General features: G+C 37.2%; 1 protein-coding gene across 13 annotated transcripts in view; it reads left to right on the top strand.

Moving 5' to 3' along the window:
• Positions 1 to 17972, top strand: part of ADD1 (adducin 1) — a 66592-nt gene extending 48620 nt beyond the window's left edge. For 4 of the 13 annotated variants that reach the window (XM_069794890.1, XM_069794852.1, XM_069794873.1 and 1 more), the window contains exons 11-17: positions 1 to 70; positions 1915 to 2004; positions 2106 to 2123; positions 2858 to 2950; positions 8919 to 9075; positions 11100 to 11195; positions 15479 to 17972. The exon at positions 1 to 70 is cut by the window's left edge and continues 32 nt beyond it. In XM_069794890.1, coding sequence (XP_069650991.1) covers positions 1 to 70; positions 1915 to 2004; positions 2106 to 2123; positions 2858 to 2950; positions 8919 to 9075; positions 11100 to 11195; positions 15479 to 15831 — 877 coding nt within the window. In that variant the 3' untranslated portion in view covers positions 15832 to 17972. Of the gene's footprint in view, positions 71 to 1914; positions 2005 to 2105; positions 2124 to 2857; positions 2951 to 8918; positions 9076 to 11099; positions 11196 to 11949; positions 11985 to 15478 lie in introns of those variants that run through there. The other 9 variants (XM_069794904.1, XM_069794881.1, XM_069794951.1 and 6 more) reach the window with 5 other exon arrangements.
• The last annotated feature ends 165 nt before the right edge of the window (positions 17973 to 18137 follow it).

Below are 18137 nucleotides of genomic sequence, written 5' to 3'. Positions count from 1 at the left end.
CTCTGCTGTCCCTAACCTGTTTGTTCCCTTGAACACCAATCCAAAGGAGGTCCAAGAAATGAGGAACAAGGTTTGTAATAGCAGTAAAATAACTTTTTTGGTCATCACTACAATTAAGTTGCATACTTGTAATGAACTAACTTACATTGCTATAGTGAAATTCTTGGGGTTCAATAACACAGCTCTGGTATTGTCCTGCCCCTTTCTAAATAGATACTGAAACAATTCCTAAATGTTCTGAACTCAGCTTGGGAAAAGATGGTATTACTGTCCACTATATGAAGACTTTCATTGTCTTACATTTTGTTTTTGTCAGACCAGTTGCTGGATACCTCTGAAACAGCCACTAATTTTGTAATTTTTGTTCCCTGAGATCATACTTTTACATTAGTGAATTGTTTTCCTGCTTTGGTTTCACCAGTTGTAGTTGTGGCCTCGACAAAGAAGTCTATGGATCTCTCTCCATATTATATTTTATTATATTATAATATGCTGTGATTGTTGCATAAATTTTTGGGGCCTTTGGAACTGCATGTTAGTCTTTTTGAAATGACCTAGCAGTTAATTTTCCAGTCTTCCAATTTCAGATGTTCTTGTCACCAGTCTATCAACAGGAAAGCATTGAATGCATTGGGTTTTTTTCACTTTATTTCTTTTAAAGTATAAAATACGCACTGGTATCTTGTTAATATTTAACTTGTTCTGGATTGTTTTGCGGCTTCTAACTGATGGCCACGAGGAACATGGGAGTTAGCATTACATCACAGGAAGGTCTGTGTGCAGGGGTACTAGCAGGAATGCTGATTTGTTCTAAATAATTTGTGTAAGGTTGACAGAGCTTTTGCTTTTCCTGACTTGGCATTGTAAAATAATAATCACTTGAAATGAGAAGTCTGGTGAAATTGCCAAGCGGTTTCTTGGTGTTTGAAACACAAATACTGTTTTATTAGAAACTTGAATAAAGCAACTAAGAGGAGGGAAGTAAAACTTCAAACTTTTTACCTTCCTGATGACAAGAAGGGTAGTAAACTAGAAAAAAGTACAGATGATGCAGGATCTTCATATTTTCTGAAATACTTGTGTTTGTGTACTTGTGTGCATGTATTTTTACATAAATTTAATGTCCTTTTTAGTTGTAAAGTAGAGGTCTTTCTGGCTGCATGCTTTCCTTCATTTATCGTGGAACAAGAACCAGAATAGTTTAGAAATAAATTTTGAGTCAGTTGTTATGAATTCTTTACCACTCTAGGATATCTAATTTAAATAGATAATACCTAGATTTAAAGATCCAGTTTCTGTTCCCATCTTCTGTATGGAAAGAACTGGGAGATATTTAGGATGCAACAAAAGGGGCATGTTGGAGTATTCCAGAGTGTCAGTTTATGCATAGAAAAATATTTATATGCCCTTTTGAGAATATGGTCCTGACTAGATGTAAAAATTGAATGTTGTGCAGCATTTTACAGTAAGTTCTGTAAGATGATGATATTCTGGTGCAGTATCGGTGGCTAATTGACAGAAACCTCTAAATGACTGGTCAGGTACAGCAGAGTTATATAAATACGAACTGTGTGCTTCTCTTCTCACTTTTCTTTGCAAACTGGAGTTGTCTGTTACCTGATATGTAGAGTTTTACTATGAGCCAATACTAAAAAAAAAAAAAAAAAAAAAGGACACTACCTGCTATGGTACTTAAAGATGAAATTCTGAGAAATGTGAGGAAACAACTAGGAACCTGAGCACCTATCTTCAAATGGTGTTTATAAGCAAAGTTTTATTTGATGGGTAGGGCCATAGCAATCAACACTAGTTGCAGCCTGTTGGCAGGTTCACCCACCCCTTTTTCAAATATGAAAATGTGGTTAACTTTTCTCTGTTGTTCATGTGACTGTATTCTGCTGCTTTCCTTTACAGATCCGAGAGCAAAATTTACAAGATATTAAAACCGCAGGCCCTCAATCACAGGTTCTTTCTGGGGTAGTTGTGGACAGGAGTCTTGTACAGGTGAGAGTATAAAATGCCTACAACTATTAGCTTAAAGTTAATCTACGATATCCTCTGCTTTCACCTAATATATCACTATAAAATTATTCTTTAATTGGCAGAGAGTAACTGTTTATAAGGTAAGTCTTAGAGGTAACACTATTGTCTTTGCGAGAGTGCTCAGGGTCAGAAATTTAAGAGGCTTCAGCCATGTAGCCCAAGCATGTCTGTGGAGGATGCTTCTTGGTTTTTTTGCTGAATGTAATGCATGAAATTCAGAAGGCTTATTTATATGGGTTAGATACTTGTTCAAAACTCGTTGGGCTTTGTGACACTTTTTCTTTGTTTGTTTTCCAAGTTTATGTATCTTGAAGTATTAATACTGGGCACAGCAGGCTCACTGTGGGGCAGTAGTGTTGTGTGTTAGATATGTTTTATCATGCTTCATAATATTTTATTTGAAGAGCAGTTTGGAAAAAAAAAGCTATTATACATCAGTAAAACTTCAAAGCAGTATATCTGGATATACAAAAGGCTTTATCTATGAATCATAGCTCCAAAGTAAAGTTAAGAATTAGAGCTATACAGGTATACTGTATAGCTGAATGACATTAAAGTTCTGTATATCTGAGTGCTTTAACTGGCCCAGATAAGTATTTTCTGATATACTTTAAAAAGTTTGGCAAGCTTTATCATGACCATAGCATTATTCATGTTGGGTGTCATATTGTGTGCATGTCAATTCATTGTCATTTGCAATTTTATCTACCAGTTACTGTTTCTTTGCATGTTTTTAGCAAGCATCATAATGCTTTTCGTTGATGTTTTAAAGCCTGGGCTCGGTTTGCTCTGTTTACTCAATTTACTGTTGCAGGATGCTCCCCTCTCAGACTGTACGGAATCTATTGAAGGGCTCGATCTCACAGAGCAGGCCTTTAGTCCCGCTAAATCTCTGTCTGTTAGAAAGGTACTGCCCTGTCATACTGCTCTAAATACTGTTATTCACCCTTCATTTTACCTCTTCCTTACCCTGACCTTTTCCCTCTGTTAGCTAATGATTTGGCTAGGAAAAAAAAAAAAAAAAAGAAAAAAAAAAAAGATGGATCTCCAAATTATGTATATGCAACTATACAAGCAGTTACCTTACCCTGTTAAAGTATCTTTTAAGGATTTTGATCTTTTTCTTTGTCTGTAGAAGCTGGTGAGGAAACACTTTCGATGTTAAGGTGCTGATTAGGTTCTGCATATAGTGGGTTTCTTTGTGCATGCTGTTAGTGTAGGATTGCTCTAATTTGAGATCCATTTTCAGTTAGCTTAATCTCAACCTGATTACATCAGTGTAATTCTGAAAATATCCACATGTTCAGAGTGTGTCATGCTGACAAACACTGTCAACTTTTGGTTGTACGTTGCTAGACATCTTGTTTCCTTAAAACTTCTTGTGGTTATCTACAAGAGTTGCTGAGTAATGCCCCACATATCCAAAATCAATTGGCTTTCAAACATGTAATTGTGCTTATGTAATATACTTCAAATCGGAATAAATTCAAGAGGTGTGTGTGTGGTTGGGGTGGGACAGTCCTTTGAGGCTGAGTAAACAGGAACAGTTTGCACATTGGAAACAATCTGTCCATAGCTGTCTTTCCAGGTTTTGAAGGAGTTTCTTAGTGGTGATCTAACATGGTAGCACAGTGTGTAAATAAGCATCAGTGTCTCTTCTGCTCCAGTATTTTATCTAAAAGATTCTTAAATCTTGGTTTAAGTCATGCCTAACAATCTCATTATCAGAATAACTTCCCCATCAAAAACCAGAATACTTTGAATTACGTCATTGTTGTAAATCTCATGACTTTATAATGCTTTCTAGTGTAATGAGCCAGTTTGTGTTATAGATGGTTGTATCATACTGAGAATTTGATAAAGATGCTTTTCAGATTACAGTTTGTTTTATCCATATTCTGAAAGGAAAAATAATAAAGCACTATTTCCATATTTAAGATGAAAAATAAAACAAAGCCAAATTCTTCCAGGTAGTGCATGTCTTTTATTCTCTGCTTAATAATACCTTCAAAGTGAAAAATTGTTTTTATGATAGTCATCCATTGGTTATCACAACAAAGGCAGCTTCTTTCATCAGTGATGTGCAAGATGTCTTTCAAGTATTATTTTTGGATAATGGCATCATCTTTCTGTAAGACTAGTCAAATATTTTACCTGCATTTTTGTAGATGGCAAGGAGCCAACAACAGGTCTGTTGGTATATGGTTTTGCCTAGTAGTGTCATGTTAGGATTTAGATGTCCAAATGATGTGTTTCCTTTTTGTGGTGTCATGGAAGTGCTTTCCTCTGGAAATACTGTGTAAAATTACATCACAGTGTTAATTACAGTAGGAGTGGCCTATTTCATAATCTTTATCATCTTAATATGGGTTGTGACCTGAATGCTTAATAATTTCCTGTTGGGGGGGTGGTGGTGGGGAACCAACAACCCACCCCCAAAAAAACCAACCAAACAAAAAAAAATAATGCAAAAATCCCCAACGAACCCAACAACAACAACAAAAGAAACCACCACAGAAATTTCATAGAAAGATTATGTCAAAAATCAGTCATGTGTTGTGGAACAGAGGAAGTACAAGAAATCTTAAGGATGCTCACATAAATGTCACATGAAACTTTGAGGAGACCTGTAGATCAAGGGGTTAAGGACTTTTAGGTACTAGATACTTACAAGTTATCAGTTGACAAATTCTTCAACACTCAATTACAGTTAAAGTAAAAAGTTCCATCTGATTGCAGTAATGCTTAAAATGTATTATGTTTTCAGTTAACATTGACATTTATATCAAATACTAATGCACGCTATTTTGGATGAAAAAAATCCTGTTTGTGTACAGTATGCATGTAATGCTTTGAGTCTTCTGTGCCAATGGCTGCAGTAGTAAATACTCCATTTTGCCTTGTCATTTGCTTTGTCCATTTTCTGAGAAGTCCTGGCCGTGTCGCAACACAAGCTCCTTGTGCATCATGTAATTTTATTCATGTTGCAGACTTAGTTAACCAAGCTTCTGCTGCAGTCTTGGCTGAATGAGAGGGAATGTTGGTTACTCTTACCAATCACCATTCTGCAATTGGATTTAAAAAGAAGTAAATTCACATGAATTTTCAAGCATTTTAAGTAAAAGGGGAATCACCCATTTCGTGTTTCTTCCTTTAGAATGGAAATTCTCTGGCTTTGTTCTTCATGAAAAACCTCTCAGTTCTGCCCGAGACGTGGCACTGTGTTTTAATGGCGACTTCTACATGAACAGTACTTTAAGAATCTTGGTTTTTTGGATAAAGGCACTGCATTAATACCAGGTTGTGTTAAGAGCGATTGTTAACTTCAGACAATTATTGTGAACCTACTGTCTGATAGAGAGAAAAATTGGCATGTATGAGGGTCCAGTTTTGCTCATATCTATCCCTGAGAACAAGATGAAGTGCTTGCCTGTTAAATGATGGTCACCTCATAGCAATTTTGAATTTTTCTCTGAAAGCAAGATTTGGTGGAGAAGTTGCAGATTGACTGGATAATCTAAAATTTCCTTGTAGGATACGTGAAGTCCAAGTGTAGTATGAAGGTATATTGTGTATATTTAGCTATAAATGCCTTTCCCTTTGTTGGGTCTTTTGGGGAGAGTATGGCCCTACAAAATTCTCAGGAGTGAAAATATATTCTGTTCATGAGTGTGATCTATCCATTATTTCTTACAGTGGAGAAAATGCTGTTGATATTCAGGTGCTTACACATGCAATCACACTTCCAATAGTCATCAAAATAGTAGCAAAATTGTCATCAAAATAATGCTAGTACTAGAATAATCCAGATGAAATCACCAGAACTTTTGGTTTTTACATGTCATCCTGCATTGAAACAGAGTGCCAGTCCTTTATATAGGAATTTATTCCCTCTCTACAGGCTCTCTAATACTGGAAGCAACTCCAGACCAATTTTCTTGTTCAGTTTTTCTGAACGTTCATAGGAATCTCCGAACAGCATGGACAGGTTGATAGCTCTGCAAAGTCTTGTGTATTTTAGTGTCACATTTAACAATCCAAAATATGCCTTGTACTGTCTTTTTAGTCCTTTATTCTCGTTTCCTTTCTGTCCCGTGTTACTCTCTTCATTTGGTGTTGTATATTTTTATTTGAATTCTTGGAAAGCTGCTGTGTGGCCTATTCTGTGAAGCAATGCATCTCTACTTCTTTGATTTGTTCATGTTTTAGAGTAATCATGTTGCAGAACTTACTAGCATACTACTATAATTTATTTTCCCCATAGAATCAGTCCCTCTACCCTTATAATTTTCACTAGTGGCCTTTGAACTGCTTCCATATTATTGATACTGAGCAAAACTGGATGTGTTAATCTGGAAACAGCTTTTAGCAGATCAAAAGTTTGCCTTTCTGGTCTCTTGTGTAATCTTTCTGCTTTTACAGTCCAAAAAAGTGGTTTTTCTTTGTAATACATAATCCGCTTACTGTCATTGCCTCTGATCTTTTTCAATATTTCTCTTAGGTCAGAGATACTCAGACAGTACAAATACTGTTTGCATTGATGGTGGGTTTGGGTTTTGTGTGTGTTTGGTTTTGCTTTGTTGGTTTTTTAATTCAGTAAATGTGATAAGCTTGATGCGGTGCTTTTATTCCCAGTAGTTAACAAAGGTGCTCTCTTAAGGAGGAGAACACATAATGCCAATGCAGTAGTCATCTTGCTGCAAACTGCGTGTCTTGCTGTTTGTCATTATTAAATCAATAGGCATTCAGTAAAATGTTATTTCATGCGAAAGTTATTCTACCCAGTCATTTTTGGATTTAACTTGCAGACAAGATTCAAAGCTTCTTAAACATTCCAGGAAGGAATACCAGTGTGCGCTGTATGTCTTGTTCCTCTATTGACTTTTGTAATCCTAGAAAACTCTAGAAACTCTGCCTGAAATCAGTGCTTTACAAGCCCCTGCTACTTATTGCTGAGTTTCACTTAAAACTACATATTTAGTTTGAAGGTTGGATAGAGATAGAAAGGGAAATATAAAACTGCCATGGGCACCAATTTTCTGCCATCATTAAAAGCTGTAACCTGTAGTTTTGGGGGCGTTTCACATTTTCTACAAAACAATTAGGATTTGGACAAAGGTTGATGTTTTTGTGACTTTCTTATGCATTATCCTGTAAGAAAAGCCGTGACTATCAAATCGGAGGTTTTCTGGTATTGATGGAAATAGTTGAGAAAAGGCTTTTGACATTCAACTCACATTCTGCATCTGAGATGAGAGTTCCTCTTATTTTATGGAGAAATGGAGGTGAGCTATAATGTTTTAGAGACGTTTCTCTCCTGCAGTTCCTTTCAGGATCTTACAGTGGAGACTTGTTGTTATGCTTTCAGGATCTTACAGTGGAGACTTGTTGTTATGCTGTTTGTTTTTCAGTACTTCTGGCTGGTGTTTGCTTCCTGAAGAGCAGCATAGATTCTAACAATCAGCTGTTCTTGCCTCCCCGGCTTGCTCTAGACCAGATTTCTGGAGATCTCTCATGAGGCTTTCAGAAATATATAACTGCTCTTGTCGTCATTCGATCTGGACATTCTTGTCTGTCACCTTTTTGGTGCTGACAACTTGTCCAAAGCAGCTCTTAGCATCCAAAACAGTACTCTGTCTAATTTAATCTTCAGTTTTACAGTGATGATCTCATGCTTGTCCATCAAGCATGGACATGGAATGGAATGTTTGTCTGTTTGTTTGGTGCTGTTTATTTTTGAACTGTGCTTTCTAATGCTTTCTTTTAAATATTGGTATAAATAACATTTGAATATGAAGATGACTTGGACCAATCAATAACCTGTACTTATTTGGTACTGGAATTCAGATACCTCTTTTCACCAGTGAAGGCAGTTCAGGTATCACAATGACACAAGGCACAGACCACACATCAGTCATTTCCAGACTAGTGTGAGTAGAGTTCTGTATATCTAGTGAAAAAAAATGCTTAAACAAGGCACTTGAACGATACAGCAGCTATCCAGGCAAGCATCTTCCGTATCTGAGACAATGAAAAGCCAATGGCTTTAGTCTTTACTGTATGATTAGAGAAGAAAAACTAAAAACCTTAGTATTAGAGAATCTCTGATGCAGCTGCTTTTGTCCATTGGAACTTACTGTACTTAGAATTGCTAATGTTTTATTTTTATTTGTATAACTTTTTATCTGGCTTGTATGACATGTTATAGATGCAAATATGCTAACATGTATAAGATTACAGTTAACCTTAATTAGTTAAAAGTTACTTGTAATAAACTGTTAATCTGGTGTATACAGAATGCATAGAAGATGGCTTTTTACTATAACATCTGTTAGATGTTATGTAGTAGCTACTAGAAATGGCTTTTCCCGTATTAAAAACAACAAAACAAAACAATGAAACCAAAAGAACCCAAAACAAACCTCAAACAAAAATACCTCTGAGCTGAGTCCTGTGAAGTTCTGCAGGTATTCTGTGCCCAGACTGCCCTGCAGTTGGGCCTGGTATGCTGTTTCTTTTGTGAGGAGAAAAAGAAACGGGATACTTCTGTGACTTCAGATGTAGTTCAGCTAGACTGTTTGGCTGCTATTTGATTTACTGCTTAATGGTGGATATTCCCTGGTGGAAACACTGATGTGTCTGTAAGGGTGATTAATGAGACCTGTTTTCTCCTTTATATTAACCTGTTGTTGATTTAAAAAAAAAAAAATTCTGTCATAGATTTATTTCTTTTTTTTAAATCTAAAAGAAAATAAATGCAGCATTTTTCATATTATCTTTTTGTTTTGTTTTTGGTTGCTTTGTAGCCTCTGTACTTCTCAGGGTTCTGCAAGTTACTGCACGATTGCAGATGTATCTTAATTTTCTTTTGTCAGGGAGAACTGGTGACTGCGTCCAAGGCAATAATTGAGAAAGAGTATCAACCAAAAGTCATAGTGAGCACAACAGGACCAAATCCCTTCAATAAACTCACTGATCGAGAACTGGAAGAATATCGCAAAGAAGTAGAAAGAAAGCAGAAAGGACCAGAAGGTTGGTTTCTCTGTGTGTGTTTTTTCTGCAATAGACTGTAACAGCAAGCTTATTAATTGGAAGGTGGGTTACCTGCAAAGGCCATGGATAAATTACTCAGCTTTTGTGTGTTTTAGTTTTTCCAGTGTGAATTAGAAATTTAAAAAGCATATTGGAGATAGAATGTGCGATCTAAGTGTTAATGGAGTAGTCTGTAAAATGCATAGATCTTATTTTTAAAATTATCCTTGTAGACAAACTGGGGTGTTTAGTTTGGCCAGTTACTGCTGCTGTTAGGAAGTTGAAAGCTCGAAACTTCAGTCAAAAAAATTTTGGGTCCTGCAAAGTATTGCAGATTGTTCTGCTTTGTTACCCTTAGTGCTAGAGATAGTCTAGGGTGAGAGAATGGTGGTGTTGCTTTTCAGCAGCAAAACTGCAGTTTTCTAACACATTGAAAACTGTGTATTTGAGAAATCTGTTGAATGGGGAAGATACAGAACAACATTGATTGCTGCTTGGCAATGGCACATCTTGGGGACTTCCCCCAAAACAGACCTTCTAAGTTACCATAGAATTATGAGAGAATTGTGCTGTAAAAAGAGATCATTGCTGAATCTGAAGTGGTTATCCTACTTTACTTCTGTATAGTTTTAAGGGATGATACTTGTGATGCTCATCTGTTGTTAGGTTTTGAACCTTGAGTGATGCAGGAACCAGAAGTGCCATTTCTTTTGCAGTGTGTGCTCCCTGCTTCTGCTTTTTAATAAGACAGTATAGGAGCCATTGTAGATTGTATGTGTTCGGTCCATCAAGTATTGGACTGTGCGGGGTGGGATACTCTGCTGTTAGGCCTGTATAACTGCATACATTTATTCTCTCAGTAACATTGCTACATCCTTCTTAGATAAGATATCAAAATATGGAGAGACTGTGTTACTGAGACAGACACCAGCTGGGGAACAGAGTACATTGCTTAGAAATCAGACCATCAGTGAGCAAAATACATCAGATAAAAAAAATATATCTCTGGATTTGAAAGGCAGATCAAAAACCTTTCAAGGAACAGATACAAAGACTTTACAGGATCGTTGACGTATCATCACTGTCTAAATCTTTAGATAACACTCAGTTTGCTGCTGCATGGGTTTCTTGTCAGACCACGCAGCAAGTCATCACACATCTTAACCGAGAAGAGCCAGATGGGCAGAAGTCCTCCCATAAGGAATTTCATACTGCAGTGATCAAAGCATTAAGGTCTGATCCTGACCTTTTGGCTGAGGCCTCAGGTATTACTAATATGGTACAGCTGTGCTTGCAATCTAAGGAGCAACCTCTTTATCTACACCATTTGGAGATTCTGTCAGTTGACTCTCATCTGTGGGACTGATTTCACTTGTAATTGTATAGGTGAACTGTATGGAACAATGTTTTAATATTGTTCCTGATACATGGTGTACTCTAACAGTTTGCCTTTGGATCTAGGGCTGTTTAAACCTCGAAGCAAGGGGGACCCTCCTTACTAATAACAAATACACCAAGCACTGTGAAATCTGTTTTGAATCATTTAATTACTGCATGTTTCCCTGATTATCTGTGCAGTCTTCTTTTCTTTTGGGATGCAATTTTGTTTACTCCGAGTTTCAGCAATACAAAGCAAGCAAAAGAGCATTATCTTGTGTAGGTCTGAGAGCATTCCCTGCCCCCCCCCGCCCCCGTTTGTTTCTATCTTCCTTGTGGTTTTTCCTCAAGTTTTCTTTAGAACAGCATGATAAACCAATTCATAAACAATTACATTATTCATGCCCTCCTATGAAAAAAACCCAAACAACAAAACACCACAGAGCACAACTGTGACTCGAACAGTTTTTTAATATCAAACGATCACTTAATTTTCTTTTGCTTGTTTTGGTATTATTTAATATCCTGGCAGAATTTTGATTCAGAAAAATGTATTCATATCTTGTGTGCTTGGAGCAACAGGACACACTTGTTTTCTCACACACTGAAAGGTTTTGTCTGCCTTTTTAATTTCTCTTTGTCTGCAGAACCTTCAGAAGACGGCAGGCAACAGAAAGAGAGAAGCCCCCCTGATCACACTTCAGCTCGCACTCCTCCCAGTACGCCGATTAAAATAGAGGAAGGTATGTTCTTCTGATTTGGGGGCCAGGGGAAACCAGTAACTGCATCATTAGTGACTGACGCATGAAAATGTATGAACTAGTATCTAATAAAGGTAAATTATTTCTTGTATTTATTTTTATACTACCTAAAATATACTACACTGAACTGTGAGTGTAATAGGACTTATGTTTACAATAATAAAGAAGTGTGCATTAATATAAAGACAAATTTTCATCTTTTCAGTACTGCCTTGTCATCTCTTGGTGTTTCTCAACTGATTTACCCTTTTGTACCTTTTCTGCGAGAAAGAATTGCTCTTACGAAATGTAATAGTGTCTGATGGTGAACCAGAGACCAATTTAGTTGCTTTGGTAAATCTCCTTCACTGATTGCACATTTCTTAAACATTATTGTACTTGGATTACACCTCAGTAAATATTATTTCCAACTCAATTTGAATCTAACTATCATTATTTGCTCACCTTATGGAGTAGTTTTAACTAAAAATGAGAGCAGGGCTAGTAAAGTCTACAATTTCCTCAAAAAAGGATAAAACAACAATCTTGAACAGGTGTAATCTAATTTTTGTCTTGTTTCCTTTACCTTGTACATTGGATATATCACTTGTCTGTTAGTCTTCCATTCACTACTTCATCTCATTCTGTTTTCTATAAGAATGGTTGCAACCATTCTTCTGACTTAACACAATGGCTGTGATGAATGCATAGATTCTCTACTTGTGCTTTTTTCTTCTTGTGGCTGCGTTACAAACAGGAGATGGATATGCTAAAGAGTACCTGTTACCATAGTAAGTATCATTCCATACTCTGACCTGCTTACGTGCTTTGCTTCACTCTTGCATCTTTGTTTACTAAGGGCTTTTTGTTGCTTTTGTTTTTTGTTTCTTTTTTAAAAAGCAGGCTTTTTCAGTTGAGACGCTGATTTCTTTAGTTGTTGATCTCATGAAATTCTAGGTAGTTACAGATCTTATGTTAAAATGCACTTCCCCTTTGAAAGAGACTGTGAAAGTGACATTATGTGTTCCCATATCTGTGTGTCCGATTCCTCAGTTTAAAAAGGAATAGTCTGAAGTTGTCTTTCAGATACAGCTGAAAAAGGTCTGGGAGTTTCTGCCCCAACAGTTTGCTGCTGCCTACACAGCTTGGACCTGGTGATGAAATGAAAGAAAGTTCCTAATCTATTCCAGTGCAAAAGTGTTACCACTGACATTGATTTAAACTTAGCCAGCAGACTTCTGCACAGAAGTGGATATGGAACTACTCCTATGTTATATATGTCAGCTGTAGGGAAATGCAAATTTCGGCCAAGGAATAGCAGCAAGTACTTGGTGGCAGCAACTTCTACGGCTGTTTCACCTAGATCTGCAAGCCTACCTCAGATTATACTTTAAAGTAATAAGGATGTTTGGCCCCCTCCATTTGTATGTCCTGTTATATCCGAAAGTCAGTGTGTTTGTCATAGACGTGAAAGTCAAACTACATCGTAGACACCTGTGACGTTACTAGTAAATTCTAAAACCTGAAAATTCTTTTAAACTGAGAATTGTGTTCCACAAAATCTTCTAGTTGTATAAATTTTCCAGGATAAACTTACTAAGCTTGTTTTAAAGAGTAACTGGAAGTTCATGCCATGACGACTTTGGTTGGCAGAAGTTCTTTTGAATGACAATGTTCTCTGTATCCAGCTGCTTCTCAACTTTTTTTCCCTCATATTGTTTCTATTTAAGCATAGCTGAAGTCAGAAAAGTGTGTTGTGTTAACTCAGTTATAGCCTAGTTTGAATGTTTGTCCACATGTTGTGTTGGGGGAAAAAAACCCATAAACCTTTATTTTCATAGATAATGTGAATTGTAAACCCACACCGGTATTAATGTTACTTTTGAAATTCTTATGCCACAGTATATATAAAGGGAGAGCACGGATGTAGACATGATTATTCAAAAAAACTGAAGAAATTTTGAGGTACTGCTGAGTTCTTAAGCTGTAAATAGGTTTTGCAGCAAGATATATTTTCAGACCTTCCTAGTTATGTTACTGAAATCCATCAAGTAGAATAGCAAGGTATTTACATATTGTATACTTTCTTTATCAAATGTGGAATTTTTAAGTCACCCTAATTCTGGTAAAATATTGCCCTTCACAAGCTAGATAAACAGAAGTTTGTTTAATTCCAGCATAATGTTAATCTGTTTAGTAAAGGTGATGGTAATTTGACAAACTGGGAAGGGATAGCAGTCCTGAATTAATGAGTTATAAACCTATTTATATTTATCCAATGTTTAGGCCAACTGGCAAGTGCTGTTTGAATGCCTGTGGCTTCCTATTTTTTAATTTTAAGAATTTCTAATCTCATTTTTTATAACTTTGTTTAAAACTTTCTTAAACTTCTTTTAAAAAGATAAAACAAAACTGACTGATAATCTAATATGGTGCCTGTTCTAAAAATTGGGCCAGCTAATGAGTAGACTAGACTATTTCAGTTGCAAGGGACCTACAACGATCATCTAGTCCAACTGCCTGACCACTTCAGGGCTGACCAAAAGTTAAAGCATGTTGTGAAGGGCATTGTCCAAATGCTTCTTAAACACTGACAAGCTTGGGGCATCGGCCACCTCTCTAGGAAGCCTGTTCCAGGGTTTGACCACCCTCTCGGTAAAGAAATGCTGCCTGATGTCCAGTCTCGACCTGCCCTTGTGCAGTTTTGACCGTTCCCAGGCGTCCTGTCCCTGGATCCCAGGGAGAAGAGCTCAGCAATGCTTTCAGTTAATTCCTGAGAAGTAAAATGAAATCCAAAAAGAGTGTAGTGGTAGTGAAGAATTGTAGGTGGTGCTTCTTACAAATTTGTGTGTCACATATATATGATGTTGAGCTAGAGCTTCAGGAGGCAGCTTGTAATGTACATAGTTGCTTTCCCTTTTTCACCCTATTTTAAATCCTGCCTGCATTATAACTTTTAAACTGCTAACTTGTGCATTCTGAGTGTTTGGCACTGAATACTAGTGTGTTTTGTTTTTTTAACCAATTAGAAGTTCATGGCGCTCTAGGTAAAACATGGTTTTCTAGCAGGTATTCACAGAACAGAGCCCTCTGAAGTATGTTAGAGGATTATTAATCGCATCTGGCAGAAATAAAAAGAACACTCGTTGTCATTTTCATAGGAAGAATGGGAAAGTATCAAGTATTTTCTGTAAATTCTTGTGGAAGCCTTCAGTCTTTTCAAATTAAAATGAACAAGATTTTAAAAGGGGGAAGAACAGTTGCCTTTCTTTTGTGCCTTTACAATGGGTATGGCCTGGATTTTGTTCTAAATTCCTCCTTACGTAACATCAATGGGGATATATTTGGCACCGCTACAGTGTAGTGATGAACATTGCAGGGAACTTTAAAAAGTGCTCGTTGTTAAATACATATGCACAAATTGGAGCTTTAAACACAACATCTCTGAAGCATAGTGGTGAATAAGGGAAGTGTTACAACTGAGGGAGCAGTGGTAAAGTTCACCTTTGGATGTAAAGTTATCACTAGATTTTTGATGTTCCTTTATACAGGGGTGAGTTTTGCTGTTAGACGTCACATACATTTAAAAAAAAAAAAAAGCTGTATCGCATAACCCACTGAGCTCATTTAATTTGATAAACTACATGGATTTTACATCTAGGAATCCATAATATATAGTCATGTCTTGCAAAAGAAGTGAAGCCTTTGTGATAGGAAATCATATTCTGGAGCAACATCTGTTAGATCTCATGGAAGAGTATTATGAAAATCGAAGCATTGCGATTAAAAATTGGCAAACCAACAGTTTAGAAATTAATGGATTTGCATGTATCAGATCCCTGCAAACCAACAACCAGTTCTATCCCACCAAAAGAAAAAAGAATCAAGATACAGAATTTAATGATGCTCTCTCTTCAATGCTGATGAAAACTGTAGGTTTAATTCCTGCTTGCTGTACTAAAATCTCATGTTGTGTGCAAATATTATAAATAAAACATGAGAGCAGTCTGAACAGTTACTTTCTTGCTGGTTTACACCAGCATGATGCAATTCAGCTTTATCTGTTCTGTGGTAAGAAGCATAAAAGCCAACAAAACTTTTGAATATCCTCTTTCTGTCTCTGTGGCCAAAGCTAAAGGAGAACAGACCCATTACAAAGGCTTCCATGCAAAGTAAATATCTTAAAGGTTTTTTATAGAGAGTGCTCTACCATCAACTCGCTTCACTGTCTCTGTTGTAGGGACACTTACGTAAACTAACTGTGTCATTGTCTGTCCGTCCACTAGAGACACAGCAGGACCAGACTTACAAAGATGACAGTGACGCTGCAACTTTCAAGCAAACCCTCCCAGATCTCACCCCTGATGAGCCTTCAGAAGCACTCAGCTTCCCTCCCTTAGGAAAGGAGGAAGGGAGATGTGATGAAGATGTGCCCAAAAGCCAAATGGAATCACCTGCAGTGGAAAATAAGGAACCCCAGTCTCAACCCGCTGAAGAGCCAGTAACACCAACAGCTGAGGAGGGGACAGCAGCTGATGCAGGTAGTGATGAATCTCCAGGGAAGTCCCCATCAAAAAAGAAAAAGAAGTTTCGCACTCCTTCCTTCCTGAAGAAGAGCAAAAAGAAGAGTGACTCCTAAAGGCCAAACACACTGCAGAAACACTGTCATATTTTAAAATCCATTAACCACTAGAATGTACCAGATCGTACTGAGTGTTTTGTCTTATTATGTAAATGAATGCAGCAAGTAATCCAACCAGCCCCTCAAGTTATGGCTTGATTGTTTAAGGTTATAACCAGAAACTAATGTCCAAAAAGGTGCTAATCCTGTGTTTTCAGCAGCTAACCGCAGATCTGATCCCTAATTTGTAATCAAATGTAAATGACTTCCAAGTGGAAGGTATTCGATTGCTATTTTTAATTTAAAGCCCGCACCGCTTTACAAAAGAATAAAAAAAATTTCACAACTAAAAATAAAACACGCATTGCTTACCACAAGAAGTGTTCTTTTCCAATATTCTGTTCCAAGTCACAAGTAAATTTCTTCTTAAATATTGACTTTTAGAGAGGATGCTTTTGCCGTGCGTGGTGTTTTCAAGCGGGATGTATTCTTGAACTGACATGTAAACTTCTGCAAGCTTGTGATTACAGATCATGTTTTAGTCAAGCTTTGAGGCTATCCATTCCTTCCTCTCCTTCTCCCCTCTCACTATTGTAACAAAATGAAGGTGTTTTTCACTTTGTTTTATTTTATAACTGGCTCGTGGAATCATCTTTGATGTCTAGGACTGAAATAACTGTGGTGTGTTCCGCTCATGTTGTGCGTTGAAAGAGCCCAATCTGGTTTGGTTTGGTTTTGTTTTGTTTTTTCTAGTGAAAAGTTTAAGGGAAATCTGTCTTTAAGTCTTGCCTCCCTAAGAATTGGTCACATGGTAATTTGGCTGTTAGAAAAGGTTAAAAAGTAACTGTCTTAAAAGTATTTCACAAGTTTTTCAGCTGGTGGTATGAGGCATGGGCAGTTGTATTTTGGGCCCTAGCATAGGGGTTTTTCACCCTCTTAAGAATCCCTTGGGTGCACATGCAAACCTGCTGCATATAAACCCTATTTGCAGCCTTTTGTGTTTGTTCCTTCCCAAGATAAAAATGTAAATGCATTACACTGAATATTTAACCTTGTTTTATATTAATTATTTTCACTTACAAAAACTGGCATTTCTTCAATAATTTTTTTTGTTGTTGCCAGCAGTAAAGTACAGAAATCCCAAGTAACCTTAGAGGTGTATTTTCACAGTTTGCTATAAATGTTTGTTTAATATGTAGCATGGTAAAGAAAATCACTTTTGCCACTGAACTCACTGTTTTCCAGTGATTGCCATGCTTCTGTCTATCACTAATTGTAAAAGTAGTTTAAGATCAGATAGGTAAAGCTTGCAGGAATTCTCCAGAAACCGTGCGTAATTACCCCAGCCAAAAGCGGGGAAGGCTGGTAACCACTTCTGGTTTCTAGTATTAGCATTTCTGGTTTTAACAGCAGGAACCATTGACACCCGGTGTGGGAGAGAGAAACACTGACTCACAGTAAGCATCTGTAACAAAACAGAATATGGATGTAACCTTTTAGGACAATATTAAACGTTGCAATTGGTAAAATAGCAGAAAACTGATGCCTTATCTTCATGCAGCAGAAAGCATCAAAGGAGAGGTGGGTTGAGCGGTCGGAGGCGGCTGCGGATGGACAGGGCCTCTGTTAGGCTGGGGGGTGCCAATACCTCGGGCTGCTTTCAGGCAGCGAAGGGGAAAAGGAGGACGAGAGCTGTAAGGCCTCCGATGGGCAGAGAGAGAGGTTTTGAGGTAGTAAGTGACGTCGTTGAGAAGTGTCGGGTGGGCGGTTGTGGAACGGGTGGAGGTAGGGTGGGACAGAAGCAGCAGGAGAGCACTGTGCAGGAGAGACCCCTGAGCAGCAATGTTTAGTCAGGACTGCATGGCACGAATGGCTTTCGGCTTGTACTTCAACCTTGTATGTCCTCTGTACACTAGGAAGCATACAATACTTATTTTGCTAAATTGTGTTCTATTGCAGGGTCATAATTAAATGACTAATTGCTATATGTTTCAGTTCTTTAATGGAGTCCCTCCATTTATCTTGACCACATATGCAATGACTCTTAATTTCTAATTTTGTAGTTTGTTCTTTTAATTCTTTGTATTACAATATGAAATGTAGTCATGTATGGTATGGTTACACACTTTGGGGCAGAATAAAGTCCTGTATTTTTCTTTCTTTCTTGTATCATTAAGTTCTACTCACAAATAAAATCTTTAAAAAAAAAAAGTCTTTTCCTGCTCTGCTTTCAAGACTTGTACAGCTTTATTCTGCAGCTGTAGCTTGTTGAATTTTGTTTGCTCCACTTTCTTTTAATGATTAATGTGTTGCCTAATGATTGC

The sequence above is a fragment of the Haliaeetus albicilla genome, chromosome 1 (genome assembly GCF_947461875.1).
Source record: "Haliaeetus albicilla chromosome 1, bHalAlb1.1, whole genome shotgun sequence".
In the NCBI taxonomy this organism is placed as follows: domain Eukaryota; kingdom Metazoa; phylum Chordata; class Aves; order Accipitriformes; family Accipitridae; genus Haliaeetus; species Haliaeetus albicilla.
This window is presented reverse-complemented; position numbering and strand designations above follow the sequence as displayed.